Source organism: Lagenorhynchus albirostris, chromosome 16, assembly GCF_949774975.1.
Source record: "Lagenorhynchus albirostris chromosome 16, mLagAlb1.1, whole genome shotgun sequence".
In the NCBI taxonomy this organism is placed as follows: Eukaryota; Metazoa; Chordata; class Mammalia; order Artiodactyla; family Delphinidae; genus Lagenorhynchus; species Lagenorhynchus albirostris.
The window spans coordinates 21903743-21919353 of NC_083110.1; the positions used below are offsets into that span (position 1 = coordinate 21903743).

The following is a 15611-nucleotide window of genomic DNA, read 5'->3' on the forward strand; positions in this document are numbered from 1 at the left end:
ACAAAGCACAGTAATCAAGACAGTATGGTACTGGCACAGAAACAGAAATATAGATCAATGGGACAGGATAGAAAGCCCAGAGAAAACCACGCACATATGGTCACCTTATCTTTGATAAAGGAGGCAAGAATATACAGTGGAGAAAAGACAGCCTCTTCAATAAGTGGTGCTGGGAAAACTGGACAGCTACATGTAAAAGAATGAAATTAAAACACTCCCTAACACATACACAAAAATAAACTCTAAATGGATTTTGAATGTAAGGCCAGACACCATCAAACTCTTAGAGGAAAACATAGGCAGAAAACTCTATGACATAAATCACAGCAAGATCCTAGAGAAATGGAAATAAAAACAAAAATAAATGGGACCAGAGGAAACTTCAAAGCTTTTGCACAGCAAAGGAAACCATAAACAAGATGAAAAGGCAACCCTCAGAATGGGAGAAAATATTTGCAAATGAAGCAACTGACAAAGGATTAATCTCCAAAGCATACAAGCAACTCATGCAGCTCAATATCAAAGAAACAACCCAATCCAGAAATGGGCAGAAGACCTTAATAGACATTTCTCCAAAGAAAATATACAGATTGCTAACAAACACATGAAAGAATGCTCAATGTCATTAATCATTAGAGAAATGCAAATCAAAACTACAATGAAATATCATCTCACACCGGTCAGAATGGCCATCATCAAAAAATCTACAAACAATAAATGCTGGAGAGGGTGTGGAGAAAAGGGAACCCTCTTGCATTGTTGGTGGGAATGTAAATTGATACAGCCACTATGGAGAACAGTATGGAGGTCCCTTAAAAAACTACAAATAGAACTACCATACGACCCAGCAATCCCACTACTGGGCATATACCATGAGAAAACCATAATTCAAAAAGAGTCATGTACCACAATGTTCATTGCAGCTCTATTTACAATAGTCAGGACATGGAAGCAACCTAAGTGTCCATCAACAGATGAATGGATAAAGAAGATGTGGCACATATATACAATGGAATATTACTCAGCCATAAAAAGGAACGAAACTGAGTTATTTGTAGTGAGGTGGATGGACCTAGAGACTGTCATACAGAGTGAAGTAAGTCAGAAAGAGAAAAACAAATACTGTATGCTAACACATATATATAGAATCTAAAAAAAAAAGAAAGAAAATGGTCAGAAGAACCTAGGGGCAAGACGGGAATAAAGATGCAGACCTACTAGAGAATGGACTTGAGGATACGGGGAGGGGGAAGGGTAAGCTGGGACAAAGTGAGAGAGTGGCATGGACATATATACACTACCAGACATAAAATAGATAGCTAGTTGGAAGCAGCCACATAGCAGAGGGAGATCAGCTTGGTGCTTTCTGACCACCTAGAGTGGTGGGATAGGGAGGGTGGGAGGGAGGGAGATGCAAGAGGGAAGAGATATGGGGACATATGTATATGTATAACTGATTCACTTTGTTATAAAGCAGAAACTAACACACCATTGTAAAGCAATTATACTCTAATAAAGATGTTAAAAAAAAAAAAGAATCCGCCTGCCAATGCAGGGGACACAGGTTCGAGCCCTGGTCCAGGAAGAGCGCACATGCTGCGGAGCAGCTAAGCCCGTGTGCCACAACTAATGAGCCTGCGATCTAGAGCCCGCGAGCCACAACTACTGAGCCCGCGCGCCACAACTACTGAAGCCCGTGTGCCTAGAGCCCATGTTCTGCAACAAGAGAAGCCACCGCAATGAGAAGCCCATGCACTGCAACGAAGAGTAGCCCCCGCTCACCACAACTAGAGAAAAGCCCACACGCAGCAACGAAAACCCAATACAGCCACACACACACACACACAAAATACAAAAGAGGTGATTATGTGAAGTCCCACAGCTCAGTGCCTGATGCTAAATAAATAACTGGTCAAGAATAAATGGAGATCCTTGAGAGTTAAGATGGGATGGGAAGGAGAAGTGGCCTAAATTCTGAGCCACGAGATGGCACTAAAAGGAGTCAAGGAGAACCTGAAGGACAACAAAAGTCTCTCCTCAAGAAGAAATATATGGACTCAAAAATGCAGTACTTTGGGGGAAGAATTGGAGGAAGAGGAAAAAAGGAGATGGGTGTTTGAGTTTAAAGAATTTTTTTGCCTCTAAGAATGTACCAGTTATCTTCTGCTGTATAACAAACTGTGCCAGAATTGAGTGCCTTAGAACAACAGTCTCTAAATTGGTTCTCTAAGTTGGCACATTTAGGCTGGGTTCAGCTGCTGGTGCCTGGATTCCTTCACATAGATACAGTCAGATGTGGCATGGATGGGCTGGATGGTCTAAGATGGTTTCACACACATGTCTGGTGGTTGGGGACTGCCAGCCAGGAACCTTGCTTCTATCTCATGTGGTTTCTCCAGCTAGCTCATACTTGTTCCCATGGCAGTGTCGTTCCAAGAGGGCCCAAAGCAGGAGCTGCGAGGCTCTTGGTTCCTAGGCTTGGAACTCAACCAACCTCACTTTTGTCACATTCTATTGGTGACAGCAAGTCAGAATGCCAGCATAGATTCAAGAGGTAAGGAAACAGATTCTATCTCTTGATGAAGAAGCTGCTGAAATTCCTGACCATTGAAACTCTTCCACATAGGTGCTAACTCATGCATATTTGGCCTGGGAGGCTGTTTGGTGGGTTGGGAAGAAGTCCACATATGCACTCCCACGTGAACGGCTTTGTACACCTGCCTGCTAGTGTATACTTCCCCGTGTTGTCTGCACTTACCGCCTCCATTTCTTCGCTTCCTTTCTCTCCTCTATCCACTCCAATCAGGATTTTGTTCCATTGAAAGAGCTCTTATCAAAGTCACCAGTGACCCACATCTTGCAAAGCTGATGGTCAGTTCTCTGCTCTGTGCCACCCATCCGCCGCCGCCCTCTCAGAACATAGTTGAAGCCTCAGCGTATTAAGGGGGGTTCCCAGGACATTAAGTGCCGTTGAGCATCTCTTAACTTCTTTTTTTTTTTAACATCTTTATTGGAGTATAATTGCTTTACAATGGTGTGTCTCTTAACTTCTTGAAGCCCTTTCTTCTCTAGGCATCCCTGTCACCTTTCTGGCCTCATTTTCCTTCTACCTCACTGGCTGTACCTTTTCTGTTTTCTTTGCCAGCTTCTCTTCCTCTCAAAGGAAGGGGCCCCAGGGTCTGTCTTTGTCCCTCTACTTTTGCTACATTTTCTCCCTAGATGATCTCACATAGGCCCATGATTTAAATTGACCTGATGACTCTCAAATTTATATCATCCAGCTTAAACCTCACCTCTGAGTTCCCTGGACAATTCCACCTGGCTTTTGAAAAGATAGTTCAAAAAGTTAAATGGCCAAAGTAATTGACTTTTTTTTTTAAAGGAAAGCTTTTTTCTCTTTTTTTGGCCGCACCATGCGGCCTGTGGGATCTTAGTTCCCCGACCAGGGATTGAACCCGTGCCCCCTGTAGTGGAAGTGCAGAGTCTTAACCACTGGACTGCCATGGAATTCCAGTAATTGATTTTTTTAAAAAATTTACTTATTTTATTTATTTTTGGCTGCATTGGGTCTTCTTTGCTGCGTGCGGGCTTTCTCTATTTGCAGCGAGTGGGGGCTACTCTTCGTTGCAGTGCACGGGCTTCTCATTGTGGTGGCTTCTTTTGTTGTAGAGCACAGGCTCTAGGCATGCGGGCTTCAGTAGTTGTGGCACGTGGGCTCACTAGTTGTGGCTTACGGGCTCTAGAGCACAGGCTCAGTAGTTGTGGTGCATGGGCTTAGTTGCTCCGTGGCATGTGGGATCTTCCCGAACCAGGGGTCGAACCCATGTCCCCTGCATTGGCAGGCAGATTCTGCGCCACCAGGAATCTGCCTTCACTGCGCCACCAGGGAAGTCCCCACTAATTGATTTTTGACCCACTTCCCCCCAGCAGCATTCTTTGTGACCTCCCTCACCTTTGTAAATGACAGCAACATTTACCTAGTTGCTCAAGGCAAAAGCACTTGGGAGCATCTTGATTTCTCTTTTCCTCACATTCTACACCCAATCTGTCAGTAAGCTCTGTTGGTTCTATCACCAAGATATATCCCCAGTGCAGCCACTTGTCATTCTTCCCAGTGCTGTACCCCTAGTCCACAGCCTTTTGCACTGAGACTGTGCAAGGGCTTCCTAACCAGCCTTCCTCACCCCCAGCCCTGTCTCCTGTCTGTCCTCCATGCTGCAACCTTCTTATTTATTTATTTATTTTGTGGCCACCACGCGGCCTGTGGGATCTTAGTTCCCTGACCAGGGATCGAACCTGCGCCCCCTGCGGTGGAAGCTCAGAGTCTTAACCACTGGACCACCAGGGAAGTCCCAGCTGCAACCTTCTAAAGCTTAAATCACATTCAGTATCACGTCCCTGCTTAAAACCTACCAGTGGCCCTCACTAAAACTGGAAACAAATCTACACTGTTTACGAAAGCTGTGAGGCTTCTTCCTATGCCTCTGATCTCTCCCCATTCTACTCTCCTGAGGTCCTTGCATGAGCCACATGGACCCTCTCAAAGCTGCTTCTTCTCTCATGGCCTTTGTACCTGCTGCTTCTTCCACTAGAAGCTCTTCTCCCGCATCTTTAGCACATATCAGTACCTGAAATTACCCTTTTCATGTAGTAGTTGTCATGTGTGTTGCATGTCCCCGCCCCCCGCCCCCCCCCCCTTCCCATGCCCCAGTAGAAGAGAATAGAAGCTCTTGTCTATCTTGTTTACAGCTGTATCCCCAGAGCCTGGGGCAGGGCCTGAGTCATAGTAGAAGCTCAGTGTACATTTGCTGACTGATTTGTCTGTGAGGACTATAGCTAAGATTGTTAGAACTAGGTAGAAGAAAAACAGTCCAGCCTCATGGTTTCACAGATGGGGAAGCAGAGGCAGGGATGCAAACTTATGAGAGCCAAGTTGATTGTGTACAATCCGTAGGTTTCATTTTCATAAGCAGTAGTAGCCGCTAAAGGTGAAGGTTAGTTATTTCCTCCTACAATCTCCCTGCCAGGATTATCATGATAATAGATCTCAGAACAAATTCTGCTACCCATACAAATCTGTATACAACAAGCATTTACTAGCAGGAAGCCACAAAACCGGTTCATACAGTCTGTTCTGTAAAGTCAGTGAAGGCTCAGCCCTCTGTCCTTTTAGGTGCTCTGTCACCTTGCATGAAGGGTCCACTCAAGAAAGATACAACGTTCTAGATGCAGGATTCAGCTAGACAGATGGTCACATCAGGCAACCAGAATCCCTCAGGATTTGGGATGCCTCAAGGATTTAGCCCAGTGCATCATCCTTAAGTGAGATTTTTTTTTTTACTCTGAAGAAGGAATGGATGGTGCCCCTCATCATTTTAGCCAATCTACGTATCTCGAATGCTACAGGCACACCTTGTTTTATTGCACTTCGCTTTATTGTGCTTTGAAGATACTGCGTTGTTTTACAAATTGGTTTGTGGGAGCCCTGTGTCAAGTCCAACAGCATTTGCTCATTTCATGTCTCTGTGTCACATTTTGGTAATTCTTGCAATATTTCAAATTTTTTCATTATTATATTTGTTATGGTGATCAGTGACCTTCAATGTTACTATTGCAGGAAGATTATGACTCGATGAAGGCTCAGATGATGATTAGCATTTTTTAGCAATGAAGTATTTTTATTTATTTTGTATTTTTTAAAAGTTTATATTTTTATTTTTTAAAAGTTTACTTATTCTTGGCTGTGTTGGGTCTTCGTTGCTAGGTCTTCTAGTTGTGGCGAGCGGGGGCCATTCTTCGTGGCGGTGCGCGGGCTTTTCATTGTGGTGGCTTCTCTTGTAGTGTAGTACAGGCTCTAGGCGCTTGGGCTTCAGTAGTTGCAGCACGCGGGCTCAGTAGTTGTGGCTTGTGGGCTTAGTTGCTCCATGGCATGTGGGATCTTCCTGGACCAGGGACCGAACCCATGTCCTCTGCATTGGCAGGCAGATTCTTAACCACTGCGCCACCAGGAAGTCCAGCAGTGGACTGTTTTTAAATTAGGCATATATATTGCTTTTTTAGACATAATGCTATTGCACACTTAGTAGACAGTGGTATAGTATAAATGTATCTTTTATATGCACTGAGTAACAAAAATTCCTGTCGCTCACTTTATTGCGATATTGGCTTTATTGTAGTGGTCTGGAACCCAGCCTACGATATCTCCAAGGTATGCCGGCAGTAATTTCACCAAAAGATAGCTTATTTCTAATACCTGTTGTGCTAATTAATAAGCCATGAATTTCACTGATACATTCATTATGGCGCTCTCTATGCTAATCATTATTGAGAGAGGGAGAGCTGCAGCTGGATGTGATTGTGTACATCTCAGACATGGCGGAAGTATTTACACTATGGAAAGTGGCAACAGGGTCTCCCTGCCCACCCCACCAACCAGAGAGCCAGTTATTAAACATTGACCAGCGCACCACTGGATAGCTTAGAGCCCTCTGGACTGTGGCCTTTCTGATAAATTCTGGCCAACCACCTCACCCTCATGACTACCTCTAGACTTGGTGATAGTCATAGCTGCACTTCAGAAATTACCTGGCACCTTTACAACAATATTGATTCCCAGGCCCCGGTCGGTGGAGATTCTGACTTAACTGGACTGGGGTGGGGCTTGGATATCAGGATACATTTGAAGATCACCACGTGGTTCGAAGCTGCAGCCAGGGTCATACTCCCACCTCTGTGTCATACTATTTATGCCACATATTCTAACAAAGTTAATGGCAAAGCCAGGCTTGGCACCAGGCCTGCTGACCCCCAGCCCAGAGGTCCTGGCAAAAGGAGAGAAAAATTGAAAATAGGTCATTACTTCTTCTGAGATTTCAGTATTTGCAGATGTGTCTGAGGAGCAGCGCATAGTGCTTGGGGTCAGGTTGGGGGTGGGAGGAACAACGAAGTTGCCCAGGAGCCCGGGAAAGGCTGTGCTAGCCCCAAAGAGCTCCAGGCTCCCTCTGCGGGGGTGTCTCAGCCTCATCCCTCAGGGCGTCATCGTTTAGGGGCTCAGGGAGAGCTGAGAGGGACCACTCAGATGTGTGTGTGTCACTAGGGAAGATTTGAAAGAGGAGAGCGTGCAGCTAGCTTGAGAGGTCAGGACTAAGGCGGGGGCAACTGAAAGAAAACCGGAGTGGGGAAGGAGGCTAGGAGGCGAACCCACAGGGAGAGGGAGACAGACAACCCCTCCTGGGGATGGAGATGAGCACCTCCATGAGTGGGTGTAAGCCTGGCTCTGTGGGGCTGGTGAGGGAAGGTAGTCCTGCAAAGAGGGGTAAAGATTTAATCTCTTCCTCCTTAAAGGACAGAAAGGATGACTTCTAATCTTGGGGTAGGATGCCTTCTTAGCCCCTGGTTATGCATTTGAAGGTGACCCTCAGCAGTTCCTGGTTCCAAGTCTCTACCCAACCTTGCAAGGCTCGCTTCCTAGTACCAGGAAGCTGGCTTCCTTTTAACTCCCTGGGCAGGGCATTGCCTCCCTCCCCACCCCCACCTTACTTTCTTCTTTCTATGGCAGAGCCCTGAGGGCTGGGACAGCCTGGTCTCTGTTTCTCTCTGGGAGGCTTGGGAGTCCAGGGCAGGGGACTGGGACAAGTGTGCCATTCCTGCAGTCACCACCAGGGACCCCACCTAGCGCTGCCGTGAGCTCACAACCTCTGGGCCACACATTTAATTCCTGAATGGCACAAACACTGATTGCCGGCCTGCCAAGTCCCAGGCTGAGCTAGGCCTGCAGGGAAAGGAAATAGCAGTGAGTCAAGCAGGGGCCGTGGGAGACAGACTCACAGACAGGAAGACAGATTCTGACCCCGGGCAGGGGAAAGGCTGGGTGCGAAGAAGCTGGGTCAGAGCTGGGCTGAGTGTGTGCAAGGGAGGGGGCTCCTGAGTTGGGGTGAGGGGGTGAGGGCTTCTCAGAGGAGGAGGCCACTGGGGCAGGGTTGGGATCTCACCTGGCCGCAGAGAAGGGGAATCTCAGAGACCTGGGGAAAAGCCTCCAAACTGTTACAAGAGGAAACTGCGGGCCTCAGCTCCACGAGGGCCCCTACCCGCACCCTCGTCTGCAGCACCTTCCTAGATGCGGCTCTCCCACCCCCCTTAGGCTGAGGAACTCCACTTCCTTATTCCATTCATGCCTTGCACACTCATTTGCACACTTTAACACCTTAGCCATAAATTCCTGCTCTTTTCCCATAGTCTTCTCTCTTGACAACAGTGGAAAGCGAGCATTTCTGTGTACCCCGAATGAAGCACTCTAGCTGTCTCCCTAGCGCCCCTCTGCACACACTCTCCCACGGCCCCCAAAGTGCCTGAGCATAGGCGCTTCCACAGCTGCACGCGACCTCTTTCGCAAAACCCTCGCCCCTGCCCCTCCCTCGGCCTCCTCTGGGTCCAGGCCGCTGCCCCGCCCCAGGCCCGCCCCCTCCCAGAGCGCCCATTGGCCCTGGGGCTGGGTGGGCCCGGGCCGGGGCTGTGATTGCGGCTCGCCGGTGTCAGTCCCCGAGTGAGCGCCGGTGGCGGGGCGGGGAGCCGGGCAGGCAGCCTCAGGTGGGGCTGCTGGCAGCGAGGGACCCAGCCCGGGAGCCCCCCAGGATGCCCCGCGGAGACTCGGAGCAGGTGCGCTACTGCGCGCGCCTCTCCTATCTCTGGCTCAAGTTCTCGCTCGTCATCTACTCCACGGTGTTCTGGGTGAGTGACCCCAGTCGGGCCCCGGCATGGGAGGGGGAGTGGGCACTCCCTTGTTCACCCACACGCTGAGCCGGCGGTGGGGGTGGGCTGGGTCCAGGCTTGTCTGCTCCAGGGAGGGGCAGAAGCGCACTCCTGGATTCTCGTCCCACTCTCCTTGTGAACTAGGAAATTATGGTTGCTCCAGCTCCGCCTGAGTTTCAGCCGCTCGGTGCGGAGCCTTAGAGCTTGGTGGCAACGTCTCAGACGAAGGAGCTCCCACGAAGGAGCTCCGCCTGGCTCACCTGTGTGCACCTGACCAGCAGTTTGGTTCTGCGAGTCCGCTGCGCTTCCGCTGGTGCCGTAGGCTGTGGTTACCACGTTTGGCCGCGCTCACCCCACCTGCCGGGTATTACTGAGTTCGTCTCTCTATCCGTCTGCGGAGAAGTGGTCGGGCTTTGTTGTCCGGAGTCGGGAGACCTGAGCTCCTTATGCTGTCCCCACTATTTACTTGCCGATGCCCCTGAGCAAGATGCTTTTCCAGGTGCCTTGATTTCCTCTTTGGTGAAAGGAGGATTCCACCAGACGTGTGGTCTCCGGCTGCTCCCAGGTGCTCAGTAACTTAAAAAAGCCCCTGCACTTAACCTTCTCTCTCTCTTGTTGGGGGCAGGGTGGTAGTGGCTGGACATGAACCAGCCTTCGAATCCTGCCACTACCTCTTTCCAGCGGCGTGATCTCGGGGAAGTTACTTCAACTCTCTAGGCCATAGTTTCCCGGTCTGCAAATGGAGACAGTAATTATACTCAACTTTCAGAATGGTTGTGGAGATTAAATGAAACAGGTCAAGTACATTGCTTAGCACAGGGACCAGTGAAGAGCTTAAGAGGTGTCAGCCATTATTATTATGGGCAAGGGAGCTGGGCCCTCCTGGTAAGCTGCCCCAATAGACTGCATTTCTTTATGGAGATTTCAGACTAGGCTGGGCCCCCTTGTAGAAATGAGGACATCTTTCTACAGGCCAGTGCCAGCCCTGCCACTCTAGAATAGCCCCCTACCCCCAGTATGCCACAGGGCAGACTTGCCCAGGTACCTGACACCTCTCCCCACAGGGCAGACTTGCCCAGGTACCTGACACTCCTCTGCCTCAAAACACATGCACACTCCTGGTCTTCTCCTCAGCCCTCATTGGGTCTGTTCTGCTGGCAGGAACTGTTAGATCTGCCATCAAGCCTGGCTTTCCTTGTGACCCCTCTGTGTATGTGACCTTACCTGGTAGTCAAGAGATCCAGATTCTAGTCTTGTTCTGTTTTGAATCACTGGGAGAGCTTAGGCAAGTCATTTCCATGTTTGGGGCCTCAGAGCTGTTAATTGACTTGCCCAGCTCCCAGTCCAATTCTCTGACTCTATGTAATGTGGAAGAGAGAAGAGCAGTATGTGTGGGGGCCGGAGGATGGAGCACAGACCCATTGATGGAGGCCTCAGGGAGGCAGAAGGTTTTATGTGGAACTGGATGGGGGTGATTTGAGCTGTCATTCAGTGGTTCTTAAAGCTGCATCAGAATCAACTACAGAATTTTAAAAACACTACAGTTACCTGGGCCCTGGCCTGTGTATTTATTTGAACTTATTTAAGCTCCCCAGGTAATTCTACTGTGTGGTCAGGGTTAAAAACGGCTGAGTTAGATGGTCTCGTAGGCCCTTTGATTCTGATTCTGGGTTTTTCTTGCCTTTTCCTTGTTCGTCTGGCCTCAGAAGCTCATTCTCTGTAGGTCAGAGTTGAAAGAAAGAAGGCTAAGGTTGATGGGTGGGGAGGTGAGAAAATAGGGGAAGACCAGGAGTCAGAAGGTGGGGATTACTTTTTTGGCTTCACCCCTTCTCTTGATATATAATCACTGACCAGTCTCTTAACCTCTTCGCACCTCCATTTTTCCATCTGTAAAATGGATAACTGATACCCTGCCCCACACTTCATTGGATTGTTTTTGGGGTTAGTGATGTGGGGAAACAGTGACATGTGGGGAAACCAAGGACTATAAAAAAGAAAGTTGCACAGTTAAAACGGAACTCGAATTTTCAAGGCCTGTCCTGTCACTGTCCCCTGCAGCCCTGAGAAAAGAGCACTCTGTGACCTTTGCTTTGTCTCTCTTGGAGCAGGGTGGGACTCAGAACTCAGAATCTTTCCTTTCCAGCCACCTGAGATTGCCTTACCAGATCGTTAACTTCCCATCCCTGCAGGTATTTGTGCTTAAAAGTCTCCCTAGGCATGCCAAGAGCTCAGCCACCTGCCAGGGCAACTCCAGGTGCCAGAATTTGACTGCAGGGTGGAGGCCCAGTTTAAGTAATCTGTCCTAGACTGGGTTTGCTGTTAATTGGAAGCCATTACAGGAGAGCCTATCGTCTCCGTCCCTTGGGAGGAGGAGTAGGGCCAAGGGTTACTTGCTTTATAAGCCCAAAGTGCCAACACTTTCATCTCAGTATTTAAGGAGCCATACGTTTTACCATAGCCATGCACCTTCTATAGGGCTTTTTGCTTTAAAACTTACTATCAAATAGGAAATGCAAGGAGACTGTACAACATTTAAAAGTATAGAAGAATCGTCATCAGTGATAAGCCTTCCTCCTATCCCTCTCTCCTGGCCTGCCCTGTCCAGAGGAGGCCTCTGTTATGAGTTTCTTATGATTCTTTTCTGAGATGCAATCCTAGGCACAGGATGTCCTAGGCACAAACATGTGCATATGTTATATATTCCTTTTTGTTCCCCCTGCATAAAGTAGCACACTATACACAGCTCTGCCCTTACCTTTTCACTTAAATTTAAATCTGTGTAAAATTTGGAGCTTTGCTAGGGGCTGCCTCCTTCTGTTTGATGGCTGCATAGAATTCACTGTAGGCTGGGCCAAAATAGACTTAATCAGTCTCCAGCTGGGGAACTCAGGTTGTTTCCAATCTTTCGTTACTGCAGACAGTGCCGCAGTGAGCATCTTCGAACGTGTCATTTTGCACATATGTGTGTATGTCTTCAGGGTAATTTCTAAAAGTGGAATTGCTGGGTTAAAGGGTATATGAATATATAATATACATACAAGAATACACTCATAATAAATGTGTACAACTTGATTAATTTTTACAAAGTGAACACCACTGTATAATCAGCCCCCAGGTCAACCAGCAGAATGCACAGAAGAAGCCAGCAACTCCCATTGTGTCCACTGCCAGTCGCTACCCCTTCTCGCCAGTAGTAATCACTATAGGGATGTCTAATAGCACAGAACAGCTTCACCTGTTTTTGTATGTGCATTAAAAATTTTGATAGATGTTCAAATAGCCATACGTAGAGGCTGTAACTATTATAATATTGTTTACATGTAATATTATATTACTTTAAGCTGATTCACTTTTTAAACTTAAGTTTATTTTTAAAAGGAGGCTTTATATCACCACTGCCATTGGGGAACCAATATTCCTCATCAAAAATAGCAGGTAGAAATGCAGATCAAAACTACAATGAGGTATCACCTAACACCAGTCGGAATGGCCATCATCAAAAAATCTACAAACAGGGACTTCCCTGGTGGCGCAGTGGTTAAGAATCCGCCTGCTAATTTAGGGGACACGGGTTCGAGCCCTGGTCCGGGAAGATCCCACATGCTGTGGAGCGAGTAAGCCTGTGCACCACAATTACTGAGCCTGTGCTCTAGAGCCCGCGAGCCACAACTCCTGAGCCCACACGCCGCAACTACTGAAGCCCGCGCGCCTAGAGCCCATGCTCCGCAACAAGAGAAGCCACCGCAGTGAGAACCCTGGGCACCGCAACAAAGAGTAGACCCTGCTCGCCACAACTAGAGAAAGCCTGCGTGAAGTAATGAAGACCCAACACAGGCATAAATAAATAAATAAATAAACAAACAAACTTAAAAACAAATCTACAAACAATAAATGCTGGAGAGGGTGTGGAGAAAAGGGAACCCTCCTGCACTGTTGGTGGGAATGTAGACTGATACAGCCACTATGTAGAACAGTATGGAGGTCCCTTAAAAAACTGAAACTAGAACTACCATATGACCCAGCAATCCCACTACTGGACATATACCCTGAGAAAACCATAATTCAGAAAGAGTCATGTACCACCATGTTCATTGCAGCACTATTTACAATAGCCAGGACATGGAAGCAACCTAAGTGTCCATCAACAGATGAATGGATAAAGAAGATGTGGCACATATATACAATGGAATATTACTCAGCCATAAAAAGGAACGAAAGTGAGTTATTTGTAGTGAGGTGGATGGACCTAGAGTCTGTCATACAGAGTGAAGTAAGTCAGAAAGAGAAAAACAAATACCATATGCTAACACATATATATGGAATCTAAAAAAAAAAGAAAAATTGTTATGACGAACCTAGGGGCAGGACAGGAATAAAGATGCAGATGTAGAGAATGGACTTGAGGACACGGGGAGGGGGAAGGTTAAGCTGGGATGAAGTGAGAGAGTGGCATGGACATATATACACTGCCAAATATAAAATAGATAGCTAGTGGGAAACAGCCACATAGCACAGGGAGATCAGCTCGGTGCTTTGTGACCACCTAGACGGGTGGGATAGGGAGGGTGGGAGGGAGACGCAAGAGGGAGGAGATATGAGGATATATATATATATACATATAGCTGATTCACTTTGTTATACAGCAGAAACTAACAAAACTTTGTAAAGCAGTTATACTCCAATAAAGATGTTAAAAAATATAGTAGGTAAATATGACAGTAAATATAGTGCAGGGAAGATAAAACAAGTTATTTAATCCTAGCTAGATACTGTGGGTGCTGTAGGCTGCAAACCTGAGGCTTGCCCTGGTTGTTCAAAAGCAGTTTGGCAAGTGTTTGAGAGGCGTAAAGACAAACTGACACCGAAGCTGAGATTTGCTCCTTGATGAGATTGGAAAGATCAGAAGGGAAATGAACAGTGAAAACTTCTCAGTCTATGAGTCAATATGAACATGACCTTGAACCCCTTACAGTGACCTCTTGTCCCACACTTGGGGGCCCTCTCATTTTTAGAGGGTGACCTCGGGGCTCAGAGGGGGTGTGTCTCAAGGTCACTGAGCAGAGCTGGCACTAGCCCCCACGTCTCCTCATTCCCAGTTCAGTGAGAAAGGAGCTCACCCAGAGGCTCTTGGAGGCTCCTCTTCCCACCACATGGGTGAATCACCCTGACACATGTGCCCTTAGCCCACTGGGGACACATCTCTAATTATAGCACCAACCACAGGGTATCCTAGAGATCCGTTTACATGACTGTTTTTCCTCACTGGACTGTGGGCTCCTGGAGGTCAGGGGTGTAGCTCATTCGTATCCTCTTCCAAATGCTGGTCTTGGAGCCGGGCACACAGTAGGTCCTCAGGGAAAGCTTGTTGCATTGGGGCAGTTGAGTCCCAACCTGCATCTTGGAAGCAAGGATTGGAGATATGGGTACCTGGATCAGAGGCTGAACTGGGTGTATAGCCAGCAGTGGTCAGGTTTGCTGACGCCTTGAATTTGCAAAGTGGGCTTTACTGGTCGTGGAGCCACTGGCTCTCTGGCAAGCACCTGTTGTCTTGACAGTGAGGTAGGGTTTTCAATTGGGTAATGGTGTCAGGGCTGAGGGGTGTTGATGATTGAGAAGGAAGTGGGTGTGGATAGGTGATGAAGGTTATAAATGCCAGAGGCAATATTAACTCTTCTTGCCCTCTCCAAGGATGGGCCCCGTTATCATAGTTTGATCTGTGATGCTTTATTTTTCCCTAAAGTTTAATGGTGAAGAGTGTGGACTCTGTACCAAGCTATCTGGGTTCAAATCCCAACTCTGACACTTATAGGTTGAGTGACATAGGCACTAACTTCCATCTGCCTCAGTTGTCTTATCTGTAAAGTGGGTGACACCAGAACCTACCTGAGAGTTGCTGAGACCATTAAATGGATTAATTATAGGAAGAGCTTAGAGCAATGCCTAGCACATGATAAACACCACACCAGCTACTTAAGGATTAGCCGTTCTTTCCCAACCTTCCTCTCTATTCTTCTTGGTACTCACTGAGAATTAGAAGGGCCCTTGAAGGAACCTCTAGTGTGACCTTTTTGTTTTACTGAGGAGAAAACAGGCCTGGAGAGAGGAAGCAAGTATCTGAGACCCCACAGCAAGTTAGTGACAGACCCAGACCAGGACCCGGTTGCCTGACTTCACTTTCTTCATGGGGTCACTGTGACCTTTACCAGCCATTGTACCCCCAGCCCCTACCCCGTGGTAGTCCCTCCACATGTCAGGGCTCAAGGTGTAGGTGGAAGACAGCATTTCTGGAAGGAGCCAAATACCTGGCTTCTCACTTAAGCACAGAAGGAATTTCCTTTTTTTTTTTTTTTGGCTGCATTGGGTCTTCGGTGCTGTGCGCGGGCTTTCTTTAGTTGTGGCGAGCAGAGGCTACTCTTCGTTGCGGTGCGTGGGCTTCTCATTGCGGTGGCTTCTCTTGTTGCGGAGCATGGGCTCTAGGTGCGCGGGCTTCAGTAGTAGCAGCACGTGGGCTCAGTAGTTGCGGCGTGCGGGCTCTAGGGTGCATGGGCTTCAGTAGTTGGGGCTCGCGGGCTCCAGAGCACAGGCTCAGTAGTTGTGGCACACGGGCTTAGTTGCTCCGTGGCATGTGGGATCTTCCCGGACCAGTGATCGGACCTTTGTCCCCTGCATTGGCAGGCGGATTCTTAACCACTACGCCACCAGGGAAGTCCATAGCAGGAATTTCTAAGTTTTGAAAAGAGCTTTGTTTGTGTGAAAATAATATGTGCACATAGTTTAAAAAGAATTCCAAGCAATTCAGGTAGGTACACAGATGAAAATAAAAGTCACCTTCGATTCTACCACTGAGAGAGAGCTCATTGTTG

At 47.7% G+C, this 15611-nt stretch overlaps 1 protein-coding gene across 3 annotated transcripts in view; it reads left to right on the top strand.

Annotated features, from left to right (window-relative positions):
* The first annotated feature begins 8529 nt into the window (after positions 1-8529).
* TSPAN15 (tetraspanin 15) overlaps positions 8530-15611 on the top strand; it is a 49405-nt gene continuing 42323 nt past the window's right edge. For all 3 annotated transcript variants that reach the window (XM_060126066.1, XM_060126065.1, XM_060126071.1), the window contains exon 1: positions 8530-8727. In XM_060126066.1, the coding sequence (XP_059982049.1) occupies positions 8632-8727 (96 nt within the window). In that variant the 5' untranslated portion in view covers positions 8530-8631. The remainder of the gene's footprint in view (positions 8728-15611) is intronic.